We start from the raw sequence: 25105 nt of genomic DNA, 5'->3' as shown, positions 1-25105 counted from the left end.
GCTCACCCAAGCTCACCCAGCCACGATGTGGCCAGGACAGACGTCAGCCTAAGACAGACGCCAGCCCAGGCCTCACCAACCTCCAAGCCCACACTCCTGCACACCCCGTCCCACCTCTCCTATTATCTGGTCTGGGCAGGGAAGGCTGGGGCCTGCAGAGCTTGTCCTCTCCCCCTGGGGCCCCAGGAGGCATGGGATTGATCTCAGTCTTATTCAACCCATAGGCGTGAGGGAAGGTGTGTTAGCACCACTCACATCCCTATAGCGAGGCTTGTGCCTGGCATGTTACCAGTCTCCTCGAACCCCAACACAGTCCTACATGGCAGCCCTATTGCTGTTTCTGCTTTACAGAAGAAGAAACTGAGGATCGGAGAGGTCCCCGGGTATCGAGAAGAGGGTCTGAGTTAGGTGTGTCTGACTCCAAAGCCTGTGCTCGTCACCTTTCCCCAGGGGTCTGCTTGGGTGTGGAAGCCTCTGTGGCTGCTGGACTCCAACTTCACAGCCCCTAGCAGCGTCCCTGGGTGGGCTGAGCAACCCCCTCTGTAGGCGGTCACAGGGTGGGGAGAGACGGTAGCGCAGCCCAGTTCCCCACACTAGCCTTTCACAACCCAACTGAGGGTGGCGTGGAGCAGGAAGGCCGAGAAAGAGGCCACAGGAAGCATGACACTGAGCAGTGTGTTGGGGGGGGGGTAGGGGGGTCAGGGAGGTGGGGACAGGCCACGCCACAGAGCCTGGAACCTGAGAGACGCTCAGACACAGGGCTCTGGCCAGCGTGGGCAAGACCGCCCGAGGATGATGACGCACAGGGCCCTGGGGGTCCTGCTTCTCTCGCTCCTCCTGCTCTGGGCCTCAGGTGAGCAGCTGGTTCCTTGTCCCCCAGGAGACCCAGGGACAGGGAAGTGGGGATGGGTGGGGCTGTCTAGAGCGTGTCTGTCCAAGGAGCCCACCCCGATGACCTTAGCGCCTTCTCTCACCCCATCCTCTGAGTGAGTTGTCATCTTGATAAACTTGGGTCAGCGCTGGGTCTCAGGTGTCCTGTGCTCCCCACAGAGCTCCCCGTACCCCTCCACCGCCAGTCTGGACTGTGTTTCCCTCACAGGCCTGGTTCTGGGACACAGGCGGGCCCCAGACACACTCTTACCCAGCTGGCTTCCGAGCTTCTGGGGAAGGGAGTCAGGAGTCTCTGGAGGCTGAGGCCAGTTGGGGCTTATACAGTCTTCCCCCTACCCCCTTGTCTGGCTCCTTCCACCCTGACACCCCCACCGGCTCCCCTCTCCTGGTCCCAGGAGTGGCCCCCCAGTCCCCAGTTTCCGGAGCTGGGAACAAGCCTCCCCTCCCCCACCCTCACTGTCGGCCTTGTGCACATACATGCGGGGTTCTCCAAGGCAGTTTGAGGACCCCAGGCCTCGCCTTTGGCAGTTCTCTCTCCTGGGAAAGCCGAGGCCACCCCGGCCCAGCTGGCCAGCTCTTACCTACACTCCTTGGGGCCCTGTGATGTCGGTAGTGACCCCCTCAGGCAGAGGGAGTGCTCCCATCGCAGTGCCCCCAGTGCTCCTCCGGTTTTGTTCCTGATTTTTTGAGTGTCCTGCATGCCTGCCCCGCAGGGGGGCCATGTGGCTTTGGATGCATGGATCAACCTCTTTGGGCTTCGAAGAATCTTCTTCTCTTTGGTGAAGGGCAAAGTTCAGTCCTTGGCCCAAAAAGGGGGCAAAATGGCAGAGTTGTCTTCAGAACCCACAGATTCAGTCACTTAATAACCAGTCGTGGCTATCGTCCAGTCTCCTGGGGCACGTGGGACACTGGGCCGTTCACGGAAGGCCCTTCACATAACCACACTGGTTGGGACTTCAAGGTTCCCCCGAGGGACTGAGGTGATCTATGGTGATGGGGGAGTTCCAGTTTGGGCAAAGTGTCAGCCGTTTGAATAGCGTGAGGAGCCATAGAAGCTTATAAGCAGAGGTAAGTCTCTTTCTTTTGTGGACATTAACGGGTCTGCGCATGGGTTCATTCATTCCATAAACACTGATGGGAAATTCTGGGCTGTGCCAGGCTCTTTGCTGAAGACACTGTGGCCACGGCAGAAAAAAGCAGATCCCTTCAGTGGTGAGTCGAAGGGAGGGGCAGGTAGTGTTCCCCTGACTCCTGGTCCTGCTCCCCACTTGAACCTGGATTAAGGTGGTCCCTGGAGGCCAGCTTCTGGGGCAGAGCGGGAAGGCAGGGATTGCACAGGTCTTAAGTGGGGACTGGCATTGTCCTGCCCAATGCCTGGGCCAGGATCTCTCTGTCTGGGCTAAATGCTTCCAGTGTCTTCAAAAAATAATGACAAAAAGGATGGTCATCTTTTCTGCACTTGCCCAAAGCTTCTCATATATCATTGTGCCGAAATTTGGCAGCAGGCCAGGAGGGAGCCTTTGTGAACACCCGTCAGGGTGCCACCCAGCACCCATTTGTAACCCCCCAGGCACACAGAGGGCTAGGATTACACGGAGAGTGGCACCTCCCCTCGCCTCCCCTCCTCCCTCTTTTCCTCTAGCTCTGCTTCCCTTCCTCTCTCCCCCTTCCTCCTTTATTTAAAAAGCAAACGAGGACCCCATTACGTATATATTCATCTGGCATTTGCTTCTTCGCATTAAACAGTGTCATGAAGATCTTCTCTTTAAAGATTTATTTACTTATTTGCGCGCGAGAGAGCGTGTGCATGTGGGGGGAGGGGTAGAGAGAGAGAGAGAGAGAGAGAGATGCTGAAGGGGACTCCCCGCCAAGCACAGAGCCTGACTTAGGGCTCAATCCCAGGACCCTGAGATCATGAACTGAGCTGAAACCAAGAGTCAGACGCTGAGCCTACTGAGCCACCCTGGCATCCGTTAACCTACCCCTTTTTAAAAAGCTCATACATCTGGACCCAGAAATTCCTAGGATCTTAATCTTTTTTTTTTAAAAGATTTTATTTATGTATTTGACACACACACACAGAGATCACAAGTAGGCAGAGAGGCAGGCAGAGAGAGAGGGGAAAGCAGGCTCCCCTCGATCCCAGGACCCTGAGATCATGACCCGAGCTGAAGGCAGAGGCTTAACCCACTGAGGCACCCAGGCGCCCCAACCTAATGTTTTTTTTATGAATTCTTAACACAAGCTAACAAAGATGTAAGAGTGTCGTTCAAAATAGGAAAAAGGGGGAAAAAAAAAGGAGTGAGGACCCTGAAAGCCCACTAACAGAGGACCAGTTGAGAAAGTGTTACCACACCCACCCAGTGGAAAGAGGGATCAGTAGGCTCTGACGTGGAGAGCTCCTCAAGATACCTCGTTCAGTGATCCCGTTCATGTAAATTTTTAAATGATTTACATCCAGATACTTGCCTATGTAACAAAAACTTCCACGAGGTTGTGCAGGGAGCTGTTGCTGATGGGGAACTCTGGAGTGTGAGCTGGGACCTGTGGGGATGTTTACTGCTCGTTTTGTGTTCTTGTGTACGGTTTTGAAAAAAACTGTGCATGTATTAATTTTGTTGATAGATCAGTAACTATGTAGACCTATAGGTACGCCCAATGTAAATATACAAATATATAAACAGTTTTACAATGAAATCCTCACCTCCTGGAGTGATACTGACTCTTTGAACATTTATGATGAGCTGTATCTTTTATGTATACGGATGGTTTCTAACCTTCCCCCAAACTCACAAGGAAGGTATTATTAGTCCCATTTGGCTGATGGGAAGAGGGTGCCTCAGAGAGTTTAAGTAACTTGCCTGAGGTCACACAGCTGGTAAGTGATGCAAAGCTCCGCCCCACCCCCCATATCAGGTGAAAGGGGAACTGAAGGGGAAGTCACGAAAGCTGGTCTGTCGTCTTGGAGCTGCCTCCCGCTGGTGCCCTTGCTCAAGTCACTGTGCTCCAGGGGCTCTCCGTGTTCTTTCCTCACCCCAGGAGGTAGCTTGTGAGGGTCATAATGAGAATGTAGGAGAAAGAGGCGAACCGAGATAGAACACACCCAAGAGTTATACCATGAGGCCACAGTTGCAAGGGCTTCGGAATGTCCGATGTGGAACAGCTGTGGAAAGCCCAGCAGACTCCCTGGAGGAGGTGGTAAAGGGTAATAGGCCTAACATATGAATCCTTTAATCGACAGAGCCATGTGCCAAGCTCTTTGTACACATCTTCTGCAAAGCATCCCACTGGCCCTATGAGGTGGGGGGGGGGGTCATATCTCCTTTTGCCCTGGAAACTGAGGCCCAGGGAGAGTGAGTCCAGCTCAAGTACACATACTGTGAATGGATGGGACTGGAATTCTAGCCCACATCACCAGACCCTGGAGCCTGAGCATCTTACCCCCAACCTCCTCCCTTGCTGTCTCCCCACCCAGCCCATTCACACCTTCTGCATCCCTCCTTCAGGCATGAAAAATTCTAACAACATACGTGAGCAATGGAGGAGGAAAACTGAGCCGTCAAGAAACGTCTGCCTGGGGCTCATCAATGAGGGCCAGTATGAAGATTTCTACCTGGAGAACACTGCTGACTGCTTCACAAAGTGCTCGGAGGCAGGGAATGAACCCTGTGACCTGGAAAACTTGCAGAGGTAAGAGGCCGTTCTGACCTAGAGCAGGAATGTGGGGCTCCTTTGAGGGCGGCCTGGAGGCTGTTAGGAAGGGACCAAGCTCTCAGCTCATACGGCTTCTGAAAACACTGCTCCCGTCTCATCTTCCCACTCTCTTGTTTGATACCCACATTCCCTCCGATCCACTCACTGAGACTTCTCTGATTCAAGGATTGCAAGATGAACCAGCCACCATCCCTACCGCTGTGGAAGGTCAGACACAGGCCCAAATGATGACGATTCTAGAGAGCAATCATAGAAAAGGGTGGGCAAGGTGCCAGGTCAGCTCAGAGAAAGGAAGACTGCCAAGGCTTCACAGAGGAGGTGACTCATGAAAAGGCTTTGAAGACTGCATAGGAGTTTTCTAGTTGGATCTGAGCAATGTTAGGAGCTACAGAACTTCAGGGAGTATTGGGGGAGAACAGCAGTGCTTTGAAGTGTGAAAAAGTGAGGTGCTGGGGATGGCGGCAACAATGGGGAGGTGGATTGGGTAGGGAACAGGCTAGAAATATAAGCTGGGAGCAGAGTATGAAGGGGCAGGTAAGCTATACCAACGTGGGAGGGGGTAGAGCAAGGACATATTTTAATTTTTTTATTTTAATAAACATATAATGTATTTTTATCCCCAGGGGTACAGGTCTGTGAATCGTCAGGTTTACACATTTCACAGCACTCATCATAGCCCATACCCTCCCCAATGGAGCAAGGACATATTTTAAACAGAGCAAGAGCATGGTCAGTTTTGCATTTGAGAAAGATTGCTCAGGCTTCAGGGAAGGGTACAAGGGTGGTGATGCAGGAGACGTGACCAGGTAGGATCCAAGCATGGTCTGGGTAGGTGTGAAGGCTGAACCACCACCTTCACCACCAACTGGCGCTGTACATCTGGAAAGGAGGGATGGATTAGAAATATCATATGATATAGAATCAGTAAGGCCGAGAGACTGATAAGACCAACAGGTTCAGAGATATGGGGATGAGGGAGAAGAAGGGGTTCAGAACATAACATCTCGAAGAATCGGGTTCAAAAATATTTTTGCCTCTCTCTCCTCCTCTCTGAATCAAAGCTGGCCATCATTCTAAGATTCTCGGGACAAGCTCATAGCTTGTGTTCAATGCACGTTTGTTGAAAAAAACGAATGGAAACCCTGTGTTCTCAGGTTCAGTGTTAGGACAACAATCTGATTGAACTATGTCATTTCCGTGACCTGAAAACACTGCTATCCCCCATACCGAACCTCCTCCATTAGCTTCTTTGCTCCGGGAGGCTGTTCTGGGAATTCCTCTCTGTGCTGCCTTATGGTGGCAATACGCATTTTGGAAAAAGCAGGGACTCTGGGGTCAGAAGATGTGGATTCCGTTCCCAAATCTAGCAGTTAACCTTCTTTATCTTCACACACCCATAAGGTCAGTCTGGGCATCAACCCATTTCAACGTATGAATTTGCGGGGAGGGCACAAACATTTCGCCCCTAACCAGGGCTGTTACGAATAAAGCTGCCAGGAACATTTTTGTATGTGTCTTTTCATGACCATCTACATTCATTTCTCTTGGGTGGGTACCTAGGAGTGGCAGTGATGTCAAAGGACTATCCTACACTTAATCGGGCAGTGAGGGGCACCTGGGTGGTTCAGTGGGTTAAGCCTCTGCCTTCGGCTCAGGTCATGGTCTCAGGGTCCTGGGATCGAGCCCCGAGTAGGGCTCTCTGCTTGGCAGGGAGCCTGCTTCCCTTCCTCTCTCTCTGCCTGCCTCTCTGCCTACTTGTGATCTCTGTCTGTCAAATAAATAAATAAAATCTTTAAAAAAAAAAAAAGGTAGACATCTGATGAATTTTGGTCAGCACTGCCGAAGTCTTCTGTGCGGGTACATTAGTTTACACTCTCGCTGGCAACGTGTGAGAGTTCTTGTGATGCTTGGTATTACCAGTCGTTTTGGTTTTCGCCATTCTGGAAAGGATATGGTGGTACCTCATTTCTTTTTATTAATTTTGATAGCTTTGTGAAGGTACAACTTACATACTATCCAGCCTATACATTGTTAGAGCACGGTTGAATAATTTGGGGTATATAATGCAATATAAGGAACCATTAAGATAATCATTTTACGGACACTTCCACCAGCCCCCAAAGGACCCTTGTGCCTGTTTGCAAGCCATCCGGGCTCACATCCCCAGCTACTGTCCACTACTGATCTGCTTTCTACTTCCGCAGATTTGCTTTTTCTGGGTATTTTCTAGAAGGGCATCATAAAACATACTGTCTTTTGAGTCTTGTTTCCTTCACGTACACTGTTTTCGAGTTATATTCATACATTAGCCTGTATCAACAGATTGTTCTTTTTTTTTTAATCACTGAGTAATATTTCATTGTGTGGACATACTATGATTTGTTTATTCATTCATCGGTTGATGGACAATTGGATTGTTTCCAAATGAATATTATTCGTTATGAATATAATGATTGTGAATAACACTGCCATGAACGTTTGAATTCAGATCTTTGTAGATGTATGTTTTTGTTTCTTTTGGGTAAATGCCTAGGAACGGAATTGCTGGGATATCTGATAAGCTTCACTTTATAAAAAAACGTCCATCTGTTCCTCAAAGGGTATCATTTGCTTTCCTATCAGCATGAAGGAGGGCTGTAGTTCTAGTCCATTTTTGCAACATTGTCAGTCTTCTCGGCTATTATGGCCGTCTGGTGTCAGTGGTAGCTCACTGTGGTTTTAACTTGTGTTTCAGAAATGACCAGTGAGTGATGTTGAGTGTCTTTGCATGTGGTGATTAGCCATTTATATTTTTTCTTTGGTAGAAATGACTACTCAAATCTTTCTTTTTTTAAATTGGGTTTTGTCTTCTCATTACAGAGTTTTAAGAATTACTTTTTTAAAAGATTTTATTTATTTGAGAGAGGGAGAGAGAGAGAGCATAAGCAGGGGGAGGGGCAGAGGGAAAGGAAGAAGCAGACTCCCTGCTAAGCAGGGAGCCTGATGCGGGGCTCGATCTCAGGACCCTGAGATCATGACCTGAGCTGAAGGCAGATACTTAACTGACTGAACCACCCAGGCACCCAGAGTCTCAAGAATTCTTCATGTATTGTGCATGGCAGTCCTTTATCAGATGTCGATTTGCAAATATTTTCTCTCAGGGTATGTCTTGTCTCTTTGTTTTCTCAAGGATATCTTTCGAAGATCAAAAGCACTTAATTTTGAGGAAGTCAGATTTAAATGTGTTTGTGTTTGATATCACATCAGAGAAACATTCATCCAGCTACAGATTTTCTAAGTTTCTTCTATAAGTGTATGTGGTTTTAGCTCTTAAAATTAGGTTATACATTTGGAGTTAATTTTTATACATGTATGAAGTAGATGTCTTTATTATTATCATTATTATGATTATTTGCATTTGGGTTTCTAATTATTTCAACACCATTTATTGAAAAGAATGCTTTCTCCACTTAACTGCCTCTGGGAGGGCATTCCATTGATGGGCTAAATGGGAGCTCCTGGAATGTCTTCTTCCTACCAAGATAGTAAACCAGAAACCAAAGTACATCCCTGGGGAGAACTGCAGAGATTAACGCCACCATAAAGGACTTGAGAGATGCAGGGGAGGGGCGGTGATGCCTATCATAACTCAGTAACTGCCGATCTTAGCTCTCTGGAAGCCAGCCAGACGTTGGGGAATGCCTGTGGACTATCCTACACCTAATCGGGCAGTGAGGGGCATCTGGGTGGCTCAGTGGGTTAAGCCTCTGCCTTCGGCTCAGGTCATGGTCTCAGGGTCCTGGGATGGAGCCCCGCATCGGGCTCTCCGCTTGGTGGGGAGCCTGCTTCCCCCTCTCTCTCTGCCTGCCTCTCTGCCTATTTATGATCTCTCTTTCTCTCTCTGTCAAATAAATTAAAAAAAAAAAAATCGGGTGGTGAATCCAATCGCAGCTGCAGTCCCAGAGGAAATCAACACAACCCCTGGCAATTGACACGTTCCATGGCTAATGCCTTGTTCTCTGTCCCAGTTTTCAAGGGCTACTAGAAATGGTTTGCTTTGACCTGGCAGAGCCAACAGTAGACTACCATGGTTTCCTCTGGGCTCTGTCAATTCTCCTGATCTCTGTCATCACTCAGTTCACAGAGACCTTAGTAATCTTGACACTCCACAGAGCACTGTCACTCTGGCCCACTATGTTGGCAACATCATGGGGATTGGATCTGATGAGCAAAATTAGCAAGTAGTTAAGATGCCTTAGGGAAACAGATGTGGACTAGAGGATGGGAAGTAAACCCCACAAGAGTTCAGGGGCCCTTCACCTCAGGGAATTTTCTGGGCATTCAAGGGTCTGGAGAACATCGAGATAACCATTCTGAGGTAGAAGGCAAGTTGTTGAGCCTCACACCATTGACAATGTAAAAAAAAAAAAAAGGGACAGTGTGGAAAAACTCATCTCATACAACCATGAACCAAAGATATCTGTGTGGCTATGCTAACATCAGAGAAGATGGTGTTTAAACCAGTGTCAACTTTGTCACTAAAAATTCAACTTTACATCTATCCTTTAGACTTTCTGACTCTATGTTACATTTCACAACTAAAATGATTTTTAAGTGCTCTGAGAACCAAATAAGGAAATCTTCCCTCAAGAAAGGGAATTGCGGGGCGCCTAGGTGGCTCAGTGGATTAAGCCGCTGCCTTCAGTTCAGGTCATGATCTCAGGGTCCTGGGATCGAGCCCCGCATCTGCCTCAGCATCCCTGCTGAGTGGAGAGCCTGCTTCCCCTTCTCACTCTGCCTGACTCTCTGCCTTGTGATCTCTCTCTCTGTCAAATAAATAAATGAAATCTTAAAAAAAAAAAAAGAAAGGGAATTGCATTATTTTGTGAGGCCAAAGAATTTTTAAGTGCATATATCTATGCCTATATATGTGTGTATTTATATATATAGAGAAATACAATTAAGTCCTTACATATATAATTGTAATTCACTATTATATTTGGTAACAGTGAAAGTCACAATACTTCTTTATTTAGACTTTTAAAAGGTATGTAAAAGCTAGACACTTTGTGTAGCTCAGTCAATGGGTTTCAATAATCTCATTCTGCCGCTTCTGGCTGGCTGGTGTTCTAATGGCAGGTACTGGCTGAAATTCGAGTACCATCTGCTGGAGAGTCCAACGAGCATAGTGAATATGTCTTTTTTGAAGGCTGCTGTCCAGAATGTTAGCACCCACATCTCAGAAGACCTGTTCTTCTCCCTGACGCCTTCCCAGGTAAAGAGTTCCCTATCCCTGTTGGCTGGTTCTGTCTCCATTTCCCTCCGCCATATTTTTCAGAATTCTGAGAGACTCCTGGTCTGTGTTGGGTGCCCACTGAAGCTTATCCCTCGTATGTCCCATTTGATAGCGCTCTGTCATTTGCTAATGGTGCTAGTGAGTTGCTTGGGTGGGTGGATCCAGGTGACAGATGACCCAGGGCATGAGGCTGGTACAATTCGGAAGACCACCCAGTTGAGAGTCAGGGGATCTGGGTTCCAGTCCTGGACTCCCCACCCCTTTACTAGGTGTTTTCCAGGAAACCCCTTCCCCTCTCTGGGCCCCAGAGCCCTCATCTGTAAGATGAGCTCTAGATTTACACGGGTCTGGATTCAAGCCCCAGCTCTGCCCTTTACCAGCTAATGTGATGTTGGGTGCATGACCGGAATTTTCTGAGCCTTGGTTGCCCCATCTGCAAAATGGTGCTGGTATGGCCCATTTGCAAGGTTGTGGGAGATAAGGCACAGGGAGTGCTGGGTGCAGGGGGCAGGGTGCAGCCTCCCTTAAAGGGTGAAGCTGAGTGCGGAAGTTCAGGCAGCAGGCAAGCTGGCCATCATCGAGGTCCTTCTAGATCTGTCTGGAAAAGAGGACATGAAAGATAGGGCCCTTATTGATGCGACCTACTCTCTGTGTGGAGGCACCCGCTGGCCCTGGAGATCACCTCACGTCCTTTGACAAGGGTCCAGACTGAGGAGAAAGTTGGGTGCCTTGCCTCCAACCTTAGCTCCTTCTGTTCCAGCACCCATGGGATGCCTTTGAGGCAGGACCCGGTGAGACCAGGCTACAGGCCCAGTGCAGTGGACCAGTGAGGTCAAGAATGAGCAAATCACCAATGAAATTTATTTTACTATTTTTTAAAAAATTTATTTATTTGACAGACAGAGATCACAAGTAAGGAGAGAGGCCGGCAGAGAGAGAGGAAGGGAAGCAGGCTCCCCGCTGAGCAGAGAGCCCCATGTGGGGCTCGATCCCAGGACCCTGAGATCATGACCCGAGCCAAAGGCAGAGGGTTTAACCCACTGAGCCACCCAGGTGCCCTTATTTTACTATTTTAACCATTGTTCACTTTTACAAAATTTGCTGTTGGGCAGGGGGTGGAAATCACATTCCGTGTGAAGTTTTATATTTTCCGCCTCTGCTCACACGGTCTCTCTTCCTGGGGGCTTTATTCTTTCCGGCTATTCCCAGGTCAGTACCCAGATACCATGACCCTAAAGTCTCGTGTAAGCACAGCGGCTGGCAGGACACAGGCTTGAAGTGCACCACAGCCGACCCTCCCTCACACACTTGCCAGATGAACTTCACTGCCCACTCAGCCTGACTGTGACGGGAGGTCACACAGCTACCTGGTTAGCCCCATTCTCCGGAGTGGGATAACTGAGGGTCCATGAGGGCCGTGGCTTCTCTGTAGGCTCACAGCCTGGATGGAGCCAAGCTAGCTGTGTGGCCCCAGGGGTCCTGCCTCTCAGAGTGATGCCCTCAGGTTCTGCCCCTCCACCCGGTGCCTTAGTTTCCCCTCCCAAGTGGGGGAATGGCCAGAGCCCCATGTTGGGGGCTGGAAGCCTGGGGTAGAGATGGGAGCTCTGGGGTCTGTGGTTCCAGGTTCCAGGGCTGGTGACAGAGGATGAACATGAACACCCCGACAGAGTCCGGCTGCCCAGGAGTCTCTTTGAATCCCTGCAGGAGAACAGGTCAGAGGTCTTGCTGGCCATCACTGTCCTGGACGTCGGTCCGGGGAATCTGTTCAAGGTGAGGAGAGGCCTAGTGGGGGCTCAGGGCAGCTCAGTGGGTCAATGGTCGGTTCACCAGGGCCCTGTGCCCCAGCTTGCCTTCTCTGGAGTCTTGGCTGTGGGTCCCCATGGGGATGAAGGAGGGGATGAGCCTGTGGAGAGCGTTTCTAAAGCAGCCTGAGGTCACCCCAGACTTCTGTCTCTGGAGTCTGTGCGCTGTGCACTCACACTGGTCACACTCAGATGTTTGGATCCACACGTCCGTGTCTTTGGACTTGTATGTGTAGCCCAAGTGCTTGTATCCCCCTGTGTGTCCTTGTGCATGGACGAACGTGCATGTTCTTTCATACTCCTGGTGCACATGCCGTCACGCGTGTTCCTGTGTGACTGTGTCCGCGCAAGCAAGTGTACCCGTGTTCTTGCAAATGGGTCCTGGGCGAGCATCTTCGGAGGTGTGTAACGCACTCATGTGTGGATAGAGTGCACCACGAGTGCTCGGGTGGTTGGGTGCTCACCCACCGTAGGCAGGGTGCCCTCTATTTGGGGCTGATCTCTCTTCCAGCCCTGCGCTCCTCTGGCTCAAAGGGCAGAGTCGCTCTGGGGCCAGCAGTGGAGAGCTGTCAGGTGGATGGCTTTGCGACCAGTCGGCCTGGGGTGCGGGGCTCCCTGTGGTGCAGCCCAGGCAGGAGATGGCAGGGGGCCGCGAGAAGAAGGTTGCCCATGGTTCCTGGGTCCCCTGGTCCCCTAGCCACAGACTTTGCTCTCCAGGCAAGGGCGATGGGTCCTGGAGGTTCCCAGGAACCCCCGTCAATGCTGGGCTGGGACAGCCCCTTCTGAAGCCCGGCCCCCCATCTCTCTCCACAGGGCCCCCAGCTCAGCCTGGAGGATGGCAGCTGCGTGTTGAACAATCGCCTGGTGGGCCTGAGCTTGGGCAGTATACCTGTCAGAAGGCTGGCTGAGCCTTTGGAGATCACCTTCTCCCACCAGCACCTACCCCCTGTGAGCCCCCAACCCAAACCTGGCAGCTTCTGAGGGGCAGACAGGCGGGGGGTTACGCACAAGCCTATGGATAGACAGGCGCAGGACTCTGCACCTACCAGCCTTCCACATCCCCCCAGCCACTAAGACCACATGCCACCTGCACGCGAATGTCCACTTGACCCGCAGACACCCTCCCTCTCGTGCTTACAGAGGAGCACCAAGGACATGGCAAACCCATGAGCACGCACACGGGATTACACACCCGCCCACGTATACACTCCCCTGAAGACACATGTACACAGACATGCTACCCTCCCCCTGCCGCAGCCCCACAGTGTCCACACCTCTCACATGCTGATCCACGCACACCAAATGGTGCACTTCATGGTCCTGCATGACCCGTGGGGCGAGCCTTGCTTCCTACCCAACGCACACCCCGGGGATGGGGGTAGGGCACCCTGTCCTCTCCCTTCCCTTCCCTGAGCTCTGCTCTCCTCTCTCCCAACCTCCCCCTGCCTCATCCTGCCTCCCCCTGGCTCCCACTCTCTGGTTTCAGAACATGGCCCTCAGCTGTGTGTTCTGGGATGCGACTAAAGGTAGGAAGGGAGGGTGTGGGGGCAGAGCTCCACAGGCGGGGGGCCCTCCCCTCCCTTCCTTCCTCTCTGGTCCCCTCCATGCCCCCATATTCTCATACACCCCCCCTATGTTCCCTGCCCTTCCTCTCCACGGTCAACAGGAGACTGGTCTTCCATGGGCTGCTCCACAGAGCTCAGAGCCCAGAGGACCATCTGTCGCTGTGACCATCTGACCTTCTTCGCTTTGCTGCTGGTAAGGGCCCACCCACCCTGATCCCAGCAGTTCTGGAGGCACTGAGGTTTCCTGGCAGGGTCCAGAGCCTCTGGGATGTGTGGGGCCTGGCCTCCAACTGATGGGGTCCCGGTTTGGGGGGGTCGCCCACAGAAGCCGATCTTGGACCAGGCCACCGTCCAGTCCCTCATTCGCATTTCCCAGGCTGGCTGTGGAGCCTCTATGATCTTCCTGGCCTTTACCATTGTCCTCTACGTTGTCCTAAGGTCGGTGATCCCCCACCCCCACCCCAAGTCTCCCACTTGTCCTCAAGGGTGGGAGCAGAACAGGTTAGAAAGCTTGTGTAGCGTTATACTGATAGCCTCTCCAAACTTTACTTTCCTCATCTATAAAATGGGGTTGGGGGTTGAAATGTGTCAGAGCTATTTCAGTTGGTAGTGGCAGGATCTCAACTCAAATTCTCTTAAACACAATGGGGAATATGTGGTTGGTGGAATGATGCTCCCTTCAGGCATGGTTGGATCCAGGGGCTCAAAAGATGTCCCCAGGACTTGCTCTCCCTCTGCCTCTCCCAACTTTGCTTTCTCCTTTGTCAGCCATGTCGAGCAGCTTCTTCACTCTCAGGGGCCTTGGGAAGCCTAGGGATTGCCTCACAGCTTCTTAGCTTCCTAGGCAGCAAATTTTCTATACCAAATTCCAACACTGAAGCCTCTTTTTAAAAACATTTTATTTTGATATAATCGTAGACTAACAGGAAATTACAAAAATACTGTATAGAGTCCCCTGGTTTCTTAATCCAGCTTTTCCTGGTAATAACATTTTCTAGAACTGTAGTATCATACCAAACCAGGAAATCGACATTGGTACAGTGTCAGAGGACATCTTCTGTAAATTTTTACATGCATTTGTGTGTGTGTGTGTGTGTTGGGGGGAGGGGTTCTATGCAATTTTATCCCGCGTATAGCAGAGCAGAGTTTTGCTGGTCTCACTTGGGTCATGTGCCCATGACTGAACAGGCCACTGTGGTCAAGAGATTGATGACACTGATTGGCCAGGCCAGGTCATGTGATTGCTCTTGGATTTGAGCTAACAAAAGGCCAACCTCACCCCAACATCAGGGCTGCCAGCAGGGAAGGGTATTTCTCAGAGACACGCAGGTCTGTTTCCAGAAGGAGGAGCAGGTGCAGGACAGGCAGAGATCACTGTGCCCTGTGCTCAGTCTCTCTGGGTCCAGACCAGGGCTCTCCATGTGCCTCTTTGCCTCTGTCCCCAACTGGCCCTGGGCTGCAGCCCTGTCTAGCCTCCCCCACCTCCATCTCAGACTAAAGCATGAGTGTGAGCAGTGCCAGCCCTGCTGGCACCGAGCCCGGTCCTGGAGCACAGTCCCCATTCCCAACAAGGTGAGCGGGACTTGCCAGCTGGCCACACTGGTGGACATCGTGAGCCAGGCCTGGCACGCTGGGAGGACTCGTCACTGTCTGTCATGGGTGGGCCTTGGCATTTCAGGTGAGGTGGACACGATGCCTCATACTCCCGTCTAGGCACCCGGGGCTCCTATCCCTCCAGTGAGAGCCCTCAGAATCTGATTTGCTAGGAATTCCGAGTGGGAGCTCCACAGAGAGGGAGTGAGTCCCCGTCCTCTCTGGGCCTCACCCTACTACGTCCTGGCCTCCTGCCTCTGTGCCCTGTTGGTCGGTCCATTCACTCAAATAAGGTGGGCAGAGCCCCCTGTTGCCTATTGTGCTAGCCCTAGGTTATAGTCAGAGGGGAGGGGAGGGGGCTACCCTGCGCAGCAGGAAACTTCCAGATCAGCATGGGCTAAGTGGCATTCAGAGACAGCTTCCTGAGGAGGAAATGCCCAGGGAAGTTTCTGAAGGAAGGGTAGGAAAAGGCATTGAGAGCAGAGAGCAGAGCAGAGGCGAAGTCTGGGAGGGGCGGAAAAGCAGGATGCAGCCAGGGAATTGCCAAGTGTGCGGTTTGGCTAGAGCACGGCGTGGAGGATGAGGCCTGCGGGACGAGGACCCCCCCAGGGCCCCGTGAGCCAGGAGAGAGAGACAGCTCCTGCTCCCCAGCCCGACGGCACTCACCCTCGGGGCGGGGGCTGGGCGGGCGGACCAGGGGCGGTGGGGTGGGGAGGCTGCGGTGCAGGTTGTCCCCGAGAGGAGCTGTGGCCCCACCCCCTGCCGCCTCTCATTGGCCCTTCTCGCCCCAGGTGCTACTGGCAGAGGTTCAAGTCAGAAGACGCCCCCAAGATCCATGTGGCCCTGAGTATGAGCTTGTTTCTCCTGAATCTCACCTTCTTCTTCAATATGGGGTACGGTCCTCAGCCGTCGGGTGCCACCTGCCAGGCCCAGGCGGCCGTCTTCCACTACTTCCTGCTCTGCACCTTCACCTGGATGGGCCTGGAAGCCTTCCACCTCTACCTGCTCGTCATCAAGGTCTTCAACACCTACTTTGGGCACTACTTTCTGAAGCTGAGCTTCGTGGGCTGGGGTAGGTGCAGCTCCGGCGGGCGGAGACCGTGGCCAGCCGAGGGAGGGACTGGAGGGAGAACTGTTTAGGGCAGAGAGGTGTCTCCCTCTCTCAGACAGGCTCAGGGCTTGAGGCACGGGCAGCTGGGGGGGATTTTGGAGGAGGACGTGCCAAGGGAGCCCCAGCGATGCCGTACCTCCTCCCGTTGTACCCAGGCCTGCCTGCCCTCATCGTCTTTGGCACCGGGAGTGCGGACAGCTATGGCCGCTACGCCATCCGCGACAACAGGAACGCCACCACCCTGGAGCTGTAAGAGGGGGCTGGTGGGGGGGGGGCAGCGGTGACATCAGGCCCCTGGCTGCGCACATCTGGGCCAGTGGGATGTCAGGAGAGGAGGGGATCCTGGGAAGAGAGACCAAGCGGAGGCAAAGGACTCTCCAGCTGGCTCACAGTCTGGAGGGGTGAACTGAGGATTGGAAGGAGAAAGTGCAATGAGGCAGGGGGATCTGAGACGTGAGAGAGTGAGCTGAGGCAGGATGCCTTGCTCTAGCCTGGGCCACCACCAACCCGTATGGCACCCTTGGGCAGATTTAAAAAGGTATCCCCTCCCTCCCCACTCTGCCAATCTGCCATGCCAGGGGCTCAGCCTGGGGAATGGGAGGTGAGCTGGATTTCAGCCTGACCCGCCCCCTCCCCCCCCAGCCAAGTACCCTTGTGCAGGACACAAGCTGCCCAACATTGGTGGCAGGCCTGGTTCTAGCTAGGTGCTGCCTCTGAATTTCTATGTGGGCTAGCCTGGCCTCCCCTGGGGCCTCAGTCTCCTCATTTGTTCTGGGGCGGCGGGTGGTGATAGACATTCTCTTGGGCCTTTTGCGCTGCAGTGCAGGAAGCTTGAGGCTGAGTGAGCCTTTTCCAAGGTGCCCTCCCCAGGGCCCATGGCTCTATGCTAAGAGAGGCTGGTGGGGTCTTGGTCCTGTCCCTAGAGCCTCAAATGCAGGGGTCACAGGGGCTGGGGAGGTGATATATGTGCATGCGGGGGCCCAGGTGGGGACTGTAGTGGATAGGCAGTCACATACCTACCTAATGTCCCTCAGGCGGGCATGCACAGAGCTGCCAGCTGTATGCTTTTATAAGAAAAGCAGAGGGGCACCTGCGTGGCTCGGTGGTTGAGTGTCTGCCTTTGGCTCAGGTCATGATCCCAGGGTCCTGAAGTCAACCCTGGAGTCCTAGGATCGAGCCCCAAGTCCTACCCTCTGGTCAGTAGGGCGTCTGCTTCTCTCTTGGCCTCTCCATTCCCTCACCCCCCACCTCCCACCGCTCATGCTTCCTCCCTCACTCTCCCCCAAATAAATACATAAAATCTTTAAAAACAACAAAAAAAAGGAAAGCAGAAATCTGGATGCTTATGCCAAACCTCACACTTTTTAAACGGTGGTCATTAGTTTAATTTTTTTTACAATACAATGTGGGGTAAACCAAACATGTCTTTGGGGCCAAATTGGCTCCTTTGCACTTGCTGGTCTGAAGAGATGGCAGATTGGAGCCTCATGACAGCCCCTTGCCAGGAGAATGGGGGGTTGGTGGGGGGTGGGGGCGGGGGAAGGGGTCTTTTGGGTCACAGAAAGTCGGTCAGGGGAGAGTGCCGGGGACTTGCTGGGTGGGGGCACGTCTCCAGCTCTGGTGGCCATCTGCCTCCTCCAGGTGCTGGTTCCAGGAGAAGACGGCTATCTCTGCCCTCTATATCACCGTCCACGGCTACTTCCTCGTCACTTCCCTCTTCAGCGCTGTGGTCCTGGGCCTAGTGGCCTGGAAGATTTTCACTCTGCCAAGGGCCACAGCGGGCAAGGAGCAGGGACCGAACTGGAAGGGGGTCCTCACTGTGCTGGGGCTCTCAAGCCTGGTGGGTGCCACATGGTGGCTGGCCATCCTCATGCCCCTGGGCTGGTCCACCATCTATATCTTCGCACTCTTCAATTCCCTGCAAGGTGAGGCTCCGGGGCCAGGCATGTGGTGCTTCGCTTAATCTGTGAGGGGGTGTTTTGGGGGTATGGAGAGGGGTGGATGGCAAGACATAGGATTCTGCTCAGGCTGGCTGACCTCCTGGGAGCTGGTACCAGCCACCCAACTGAAGCAGATACTTCCCCTATTTTTTCCTCCGGAGCTGTGTGTAGTGTCTTACCTTCTCTCTGTGCAAACTCCTTCCCTCTCTCCACTGGCCCTTTCCCACCCAGGGTCCCAAATGGCTTTTTCCATCCCATGTGACCTTCCCTGGCGTGTGGTCTGATTCAGCTTGATCTGTGTTCTCAGGAGAGTCAAGGATCGGATCAGGCCATATTGGGCTAGGTGTCCACCTCTGGTCCAGGCAGCTGTGACCAGGAGGTCAGGGGAACGTGACATGACGGGCACATGATGCGGATGGTCTGTAAGGAATTGTGGTGGCAGAAGGACGTGATTAGCAGACGAAATGACTGACAGTTGTGCTCCCCGCCCCCGCAGGGTCTTTCCTCCGATATCCCAGCATAGGGCCAGGCGCCTGGGGTGTGACTGATGGCTCCCCCTTCCTCTTCGCTCCCCACACAATGTCATACACAGGCATCACAGCCTAAGAGAAACTGCTGTGAAGGGACTGATGAGGTGTGCTTTGACTTTGAGTCCAAGTCTCACAGTCAGTGGCTGGAGGCCCACCCAAACAGGGCTGGCTCCCAGGGCCTCCTGAGGCCGTGTGGCATTGCGGTTGGGTAGCCCTGGGGATAAGCAGACCCAGAGGGGAACCCCGGTTCCACATACCACCTCAGCAAGTCCCCCAGCCCCTCCAATCATCTTTAAAGCTGCTGGTATTTTTCTCATCAGATTTTGCGATGAGTAACTGAGCTAATGCTTGTGGGAGACACAAATGGTCTCCCGGGGAAGAATCATGAGTCCGCATCAGGGACATCCCGGGGTTGGGGAGGGAGGCCCCTTGAAACTAGACTGTGTCATTCTTCCAGGGGCACCTTTTGTGTTTAAGCCTGAACACTTCACTCTACGGAGTTGTCTCAGCTGAGTGCGAGTGCCTCAGTACATCGCTCTCCCAAACACAATGGTCCTTAGGGTGCTTGAACGTGCCTCCATTGTTTGGTGGTTGTTTCAAGGTTTAGTTTTAAACTCCTTTTAAGCCCACACAGCATTTTAACTTTTCTATCGATTTCTGTGCTTACTCTAATTTTCATACCTCCCACTTTCCTGCTTCTCCCTGCTGGCGTGAGTCGCGGAATAACTCTTAGCGGAGCGTGGCAGAAGCCGGGCTGGCTGTTGGGTCTGCATGGAAACGCCTTTATTTCACTCTTCCCTTTCTGTAATAGATGTACGTCTATGTGATCGTCAGGGCCTCCGTTTCTCTCTTCCAAGATTTCTCCTTGGTTCTTGGTTGGGCATCGGTTTCGTTTTTGCCCGATGTTTCTTTCCATCAGTTCTTGAAGTTTTGCAATGGAGTGATCTGTCTCTGTGCAGCTGCTGGCCAGGCTGCCCAGCGCCCCGGGGGTCCACACGCAGGCTCACGGAGGCCCCCTCCTTCCTGACAGGTGTCTTCATCTTCTGCTGGTTCACCACGCTCTATTTCCCCAGCCGGAGCGCCGTGGCCTTCTCCTCTAGCGTGCCCCGAGCCGACCAGGTCCACACCACGTCTCATGAATAGGAGGCCTCCGTGGGGTCAGGCTGGGAGCCGGCCCCGCGTTCTGGACTCAGCTCGGACTCCCCATGTGGCCTCGGGCTGCTCCTTGTCTCGCTCTGTGCTTCAGTTTCCATGTTTTTACAATGTGGCTGGGGAGGGAGGAGATGGGGACTGGGGGGGACCACCTGGCCTCAAAGTTTCCGTCCAGATACTTTGATGGCTCCTAAAGTCCACGAATTGAGGATAAGTTTCTGATTCCCCGAAGACCCCTGCCAGCACAGAGCAGTGCCCCCCCTACTCCTACCCCTACCCGAAGACCCCTGCCAGTACCGCCCCCTCTCCCCACCCCCACCTCCTGCCTTCAGCCAAGCAGCTCATCTCTGCCTTTGGCTACCTTCTGGTCTCCCCTTGAAGGATCCCAGCCTCTCCCCTTCCTCCCTCTTCCATTGCCCTCCCACAATCCCACCTTATGGCTGTCTGTCCCTACCCACCTCAGGCACTGGGGCAGTTGCCGACTAGAGCTTTGGGTCTGTCTTCAAGGACGAGCTCCCGCCATTCAGGGGGCTGCCAACCCCCCAGCTCTCCGGGGACACGGAATTTCAGAGAATGCCATTTCTTTGGTAGTGGGTGTCATACCACTAGCGGCTGCCCCTGGATTCTGACGGCTGCATGTGTGGCCCGACCTCCAATCCGCCCGTCCCTGTGGGCTGGAGGGCGAATGGTCCAGGGCTCTGCACATGGGAGGGCCGAGGGCCAGGGCAGGGGAGCCGCGGGTGGGGCTAAGCGGAGAGAGAGCAGGCTTTTCCCCTAGAATCCCACGCAGCAGGCACGTCGGCCTCACTCCCCAGCTCAGCCCAGCCCGAGCCTGGCACGGTTCAGGCCCCAAATATATATCTGTTGGCTGAAGAGTTGGATGTGTGAGTTTGACATCAGCTGGGCAGCGTTCTGAGCTGGGGAGTGTCTCGGGCCAGATGCAGCACGGGTCTGTGTCACCTCCCGTGGCTGGCCTCTGTTTCACAACATTGCACTGGTTTCCTCAGTAGGAAACAAAAGAGGCAGAGATGAGAAAGAGAGAGAATCAACAGATAAACCAACACAAAGAAAGAAAAAAAGAGTGGAGAGGACAGAAAGACGGCAGCATCCTGGCCAGCCCCACCCCAGGCATTCATGCCCCAGCTGCAGCCTTAAGTTTCGAACCCCTGGGGCCATCTCGCCTTCCCTACTCACCCCCACCCTTGCCAGTGTGCTTTGCCAAGGTCAAGCACCTGCTAGAGGTGAGAAGCCACTATTAGGAGACCGTCACCCACAGTCCCTGGGCTGCCAGCCCGCCTCCTGCTCCCTGATGCCCGTGCCCAGTGGATGTCCTCTCTTCTCCCTCCTCCCATCCAGCAAACGGATGAAAGACAGGAAGGCAGAGGCCCTTGCTTTATGCAAGCCGCTGTGTTCCTGGAAGAGAAATTCTAGGGTGTGGACAATTGCAACAGTTAGAGACACATTATATCAGGTTTTGTGGACAAGCTTGGTGGGTTTGGGGACTTAGTTTACAGACATCTGTTTCTCATGCTGGAGGGCTGGGCTCCCTGACCCCAAAATCTCAGAGTTTCTGAACACAGCCCTGCATGCTCTACAGCTGCTTCATGTCTGATGGGCCTGGGTTCAAATCCTGGTGCTGCTACTTAGGCCCTGTGTGATGCGGGGCATGTCACCTCACCTCTCTGAGCCTCAGTGTCTCTGTCCATAAAAATAGAGGTCATCAAGTTCTTGCCCCGACCTGAGAGCATTAAGTGAGGTGGCAAAAGTAAAGACCCTGGTATTGGAGACTCCTGCGGTTAAAAGAAAAGGCAGGTGGCACCTTTCTGTGAAGCGTGAGCCTTTGAGACCTGTGCGTAACATGGGAGGGGTATGAAGGGTTAAATCTACCTTCCAGATACCTTCTACAGCCCCTGCCAAGTGGACACCAAGTGGACCGGCCCCCTGTGTGGGAGGAGGAAATCGAGGCTCAGAGAGGTCCAGCAACCTGCCCAAAGCTACTCAGCACACAGGGCTGATGCAGAGCTGGGCTTTTCTGGGCTGCCCATCCTTCCTCCCAGAGCATTTCCTGGGTTCCAGAACTATTGCCTCTGCTGTGATCCCTGAGTCTTCAGGGAAACGCTGGGCTCTGGCTTTCCCAGTTGGATGTGGGAGCAACAAAACCATAGCCACCAAATGGGCTGGATTTCCTGGTGCCAATGGAGAGGGAAGATGGGGAGATGTGCTTAATGGTGGGGATGTGTCCCTTTCCACTGATTGTCTAGCCCAGGGCCAGGCAGGGGCAGAGGGGCTGGAGTTCCTCATTACCTGGGGTCACCCTGAAAGCGGCTCCAAGTGCCAAGCTGAGCTGTGCTAAGGGCAGGTGGTAAAAAGGCACCCCAAGTCCCAGTGCAGACGGATGGGGCTCCACCATCACCGCAGGACCACAGCAGCAATCTGGGAGATGGGCGGCACCAGGCTTAAAGGCACAAACTCCAAGGTCAGCCTGTCTGGACCACATTCTCCCTCTGCAACTCGCATTGGGCCAGTTCCTCCCCTACTGAGCCCATAAAGCAGGCAGAGAAGTAAGGGCTCCACAGAACTGATGAAAGCTTCAGGGACGTTCTGGCCAGGAGGGCTGCCCGGTGTCTGGACCTCCGGCCCAGCGTGAAAGTGACTGATCCACAACTTTGCTTTGGGCCACTGTGGTCATTTGCAAGGAGGGCCTCCCGCATGCCTCCCTGCCTGGTTCTTTCTGCTCTGTACCAACTTCTTCATTCCTTGTAATTTCACTATGTTACAACAAATGTGCAGGAAATAAGACGTACTGGCCTGTGCTCCCAGATGGATAACTTAATATCAAAAGACAGCAACTCTTCACAAATTAACCTAAGAATACAATGTGATTCCAATAAAGATTTTAAATGGTATTTAAAGACTTCCCCAAAATGTACTCTAACATTCATACAGAGGCAGGTGGCCCTCAAATACCTAAGTTAACCTTAATGAAAGAGAGCGTAGAAAGAAGACTTTACCTGCAGATGTAAAGATATTACAAGGCCATACTGGTCAATCCAACATGGGATCTGAGCAGGGATAGGCATGAAAGCCAGTGGAACAGAAAAAAGGGCTCAGCGGCAGATTTATACACACCTGGGGTCTTATGGCACAACAATAGTGGCATCGCCAATAAGGGACAGATAGTCTCATGATGATGTTGGAAAAGTGGCTTGTTATATGAGGAAAAATAAAACAGGATCCCTCCCTAACTTCTTATCCACAGATGGGCTCCAGGCAGAGTAAAGTTTCTCAATGGAATGGCAAAACGATAAAGTTAACGTAGTAAAATATTTTTGTGACCTAAGGACAAGGAAGGACTTCTCAAACAAAAGATCATAAGCACAAAATATCAGACCAAAAGCTGGTACGTTTCATTACATCAAAATGAAGCATTTTTCTGTTCAGTGGAAGACACCATAGGCCACGTTAGCAGGCGTGGGACAGAATGGGGGAAGGTATTTGCAACATCTAAAACCAAGAATTAACATCTGGAAAGCCTGCAAATCAAAACAAGGGTACTTCCCTAATAGAGAAAAATAGGCTGAGGTTTTAAATGGCAATTTCAGAGAAGGAACTATCTAAACATAGTAAGTTAGCCCATGAAGACACATTGGAAATCATCAGTGATCACGGAGTTGCACTTGAAAATGACAGGGGGGACATCGCTGTATCCTCATTGTATGAAACTGGCCAAGGGCAGGACAGGAAGCTGGATAATGCCAACTACTAGGTGGGGGGTGAGGGTACTAGGGTCTCTCAGGCCTCGTGGACCTTGGGTAGAGTGTAGCTTTCACAGCCTGGAGAAAAACAGGGAGCTGCCGCTCATTCATCAATCCTGCTCCTGGTCCTTTACCCGAGAGGGATTCTCTTACAGGTCTAGAAGGGGCATGGCCAATGACGTGTGTGGCATTATCTGTAGGGGTTGGTGGCAAAGGGGGTTGAGGATGGGGTCCATCACCGGGAGAACAGGGTGGATCCCTACCGTGGACACACAGCAACATGGATGGAACTAAAAACACAGTTCTTAGTGAAAATAGAAGAAACGGAGGAGGTATTAACACAGTATCGTGTACATGAGTTAAAAACAGCAGCATGCAAAACAGTACCCATTTGGGGGAAAAAATGGATCAGAATAGGTGCCTAGGAAGGTCAGAGAATGGGATTAGGTATAGGGATAAAAGGGAATAAATAAATACACAAAAGAAATGAGATCAGCCAGACACACCACCTGTTTACCCTTCCCTCCTTCTCATTGGCCCTCGCCGCACGGGAATTCCCCGGAAGTAATCATAGGACATGCTGCCCCATGACCTTGCCCTCAGCTTCATTTATCCTTCGCACTGTATTTTTCATGACTGAGTAATATTCCGGCCAGAATTTAAAATCATTATTTATTGTTGAGAATTGAAGTGATTGCTGTTTCCCCCAAGTGGCTGCAACTGACCAGCTTTGTCAGGATGGGGTTTCTCCAGACAGCCCCTCCCCCACCACACCCCGCGGGGCTGCTCTGCAACATTCATGGGCCCCTTCCTCTAATAATGAAGAAGTAAAAATATATTTTTTTGACTGCATTGGTACAAAGACAAATATAATCCAGGGTGGACTCATAATTAGGTACTTGTCATTAGTCTATTCATTTTTTCTTCTGAATTTGAAAGATTAAAATTAATTTTCTTTTTTAAAAAAAGATTTTATTTATTTATTTGACAGAGAGAGAGATCACAAGTAGGCAGAGAGGCAGGCAGAGAGAGGGGGGAAGCAGGGTCCTTGCTGAGCAGAGAGCCTGATGTGGGACTCGATCCCAGGACCCTGAGATCATGACCTGAGCCGAAGGCAGAGGCTTTAACCCACTGAGCCACCCAGGCATCCCTAAATTTAATTTTCATGGGCACTAACGTTTTGGGTAAGTTTTCCCTGTCTCGTGAGTTATAGATGAAATCAGAGGCCCAGCCTGGACTAGAACCCAAGACTCAGTTATGCAGCCTGGTACTGTCTACCATGATAAGCAGACACAACAGGACCCACACTGGTTTCCATCTGTCTTGAAAGCACACAGACCATGCATGGGACAGAGGCAGTGGTGTCCTGGTAGGTGGTTAACAGGGGCTCACAGGAGGAAAAAGCCCTGGTCTATAACATTTTCCTATTGTATTATTTTATTTTATTTTATTTTTTGCTTACTTATTTTTTTTTAAGTAGGCTCTATGCCTAGCATGGAGCCCCATGCAGGGCTTGAACTCACAACCCTGAGATCAAGACTTAAGCTGAGATCAAGGGTCAGACCCCCAACCAACTGAGCCATCCAGGCACCCCGACATTTGCCATTAAGCTGTTGAGATGACATCACTGAAGAGAAGCTGGGAAGAAATTCAGAGTAGCTCGCCCTTATATAACATTTCCACTATACAGATACAGTAGTCATAAGTAAGTTCAAGAACATACATGCTAGCAAAATGCAGTCAAATAATGAAAAAGTGATGAGTTATAAATACCTTT

The 25105-nt window shown here is 52.0% G+C and overlaps 1 protein-coding gene across 1 annotated transcript; it reads left to right on the top strand.

Moving 5' to 3' along the window:
- Positions 1 to 792: 792 nt before the first annotated feature.
- ADGRG3 (adhesion G protein-coupled receptor G3) lies at positions 793 to 19564 on the top strand (the record flags this gene model as incomplete). Its single annotated transcript, XM_080828523.1, has 12 exons — positions 793 to 853; positions 4398 to 4581; positions 9724 to 9859; positions 11504 to 11650; positions 12496 to 12630; positions 13169 to 13208; positions 13340 to 13440; positions 13573 to 13685; positions 15632 to 15912; positions 16107 to 16200; positions 17593 to 17876; positions 19452 to 19564. The coding sequence occupies 12 exons, from the start codon at positions 793 to 795 to the stop codon at positions 19562 to 19564; spliced, it is 1689 nt and encodes a 562-aa protein (XP_080684649.1).
- Between the last annotated feature and the right edge of the window lie 5541 nt (positions 19565 to 25105).

Source organism: Martes martes (assembly GCF_963455335.1).
Source record: "Martes martes genome assembly, chromosome: 17".
Classification (NCBI taxonomy): Eukaryota; Metazoa; Chordata; class Mammalia; order Carnivora; family Mustelidae; genus Martes; species Martes martes.
This window is presented reverse-complemented; position numbering and strand designations above follow the sequence as displayed.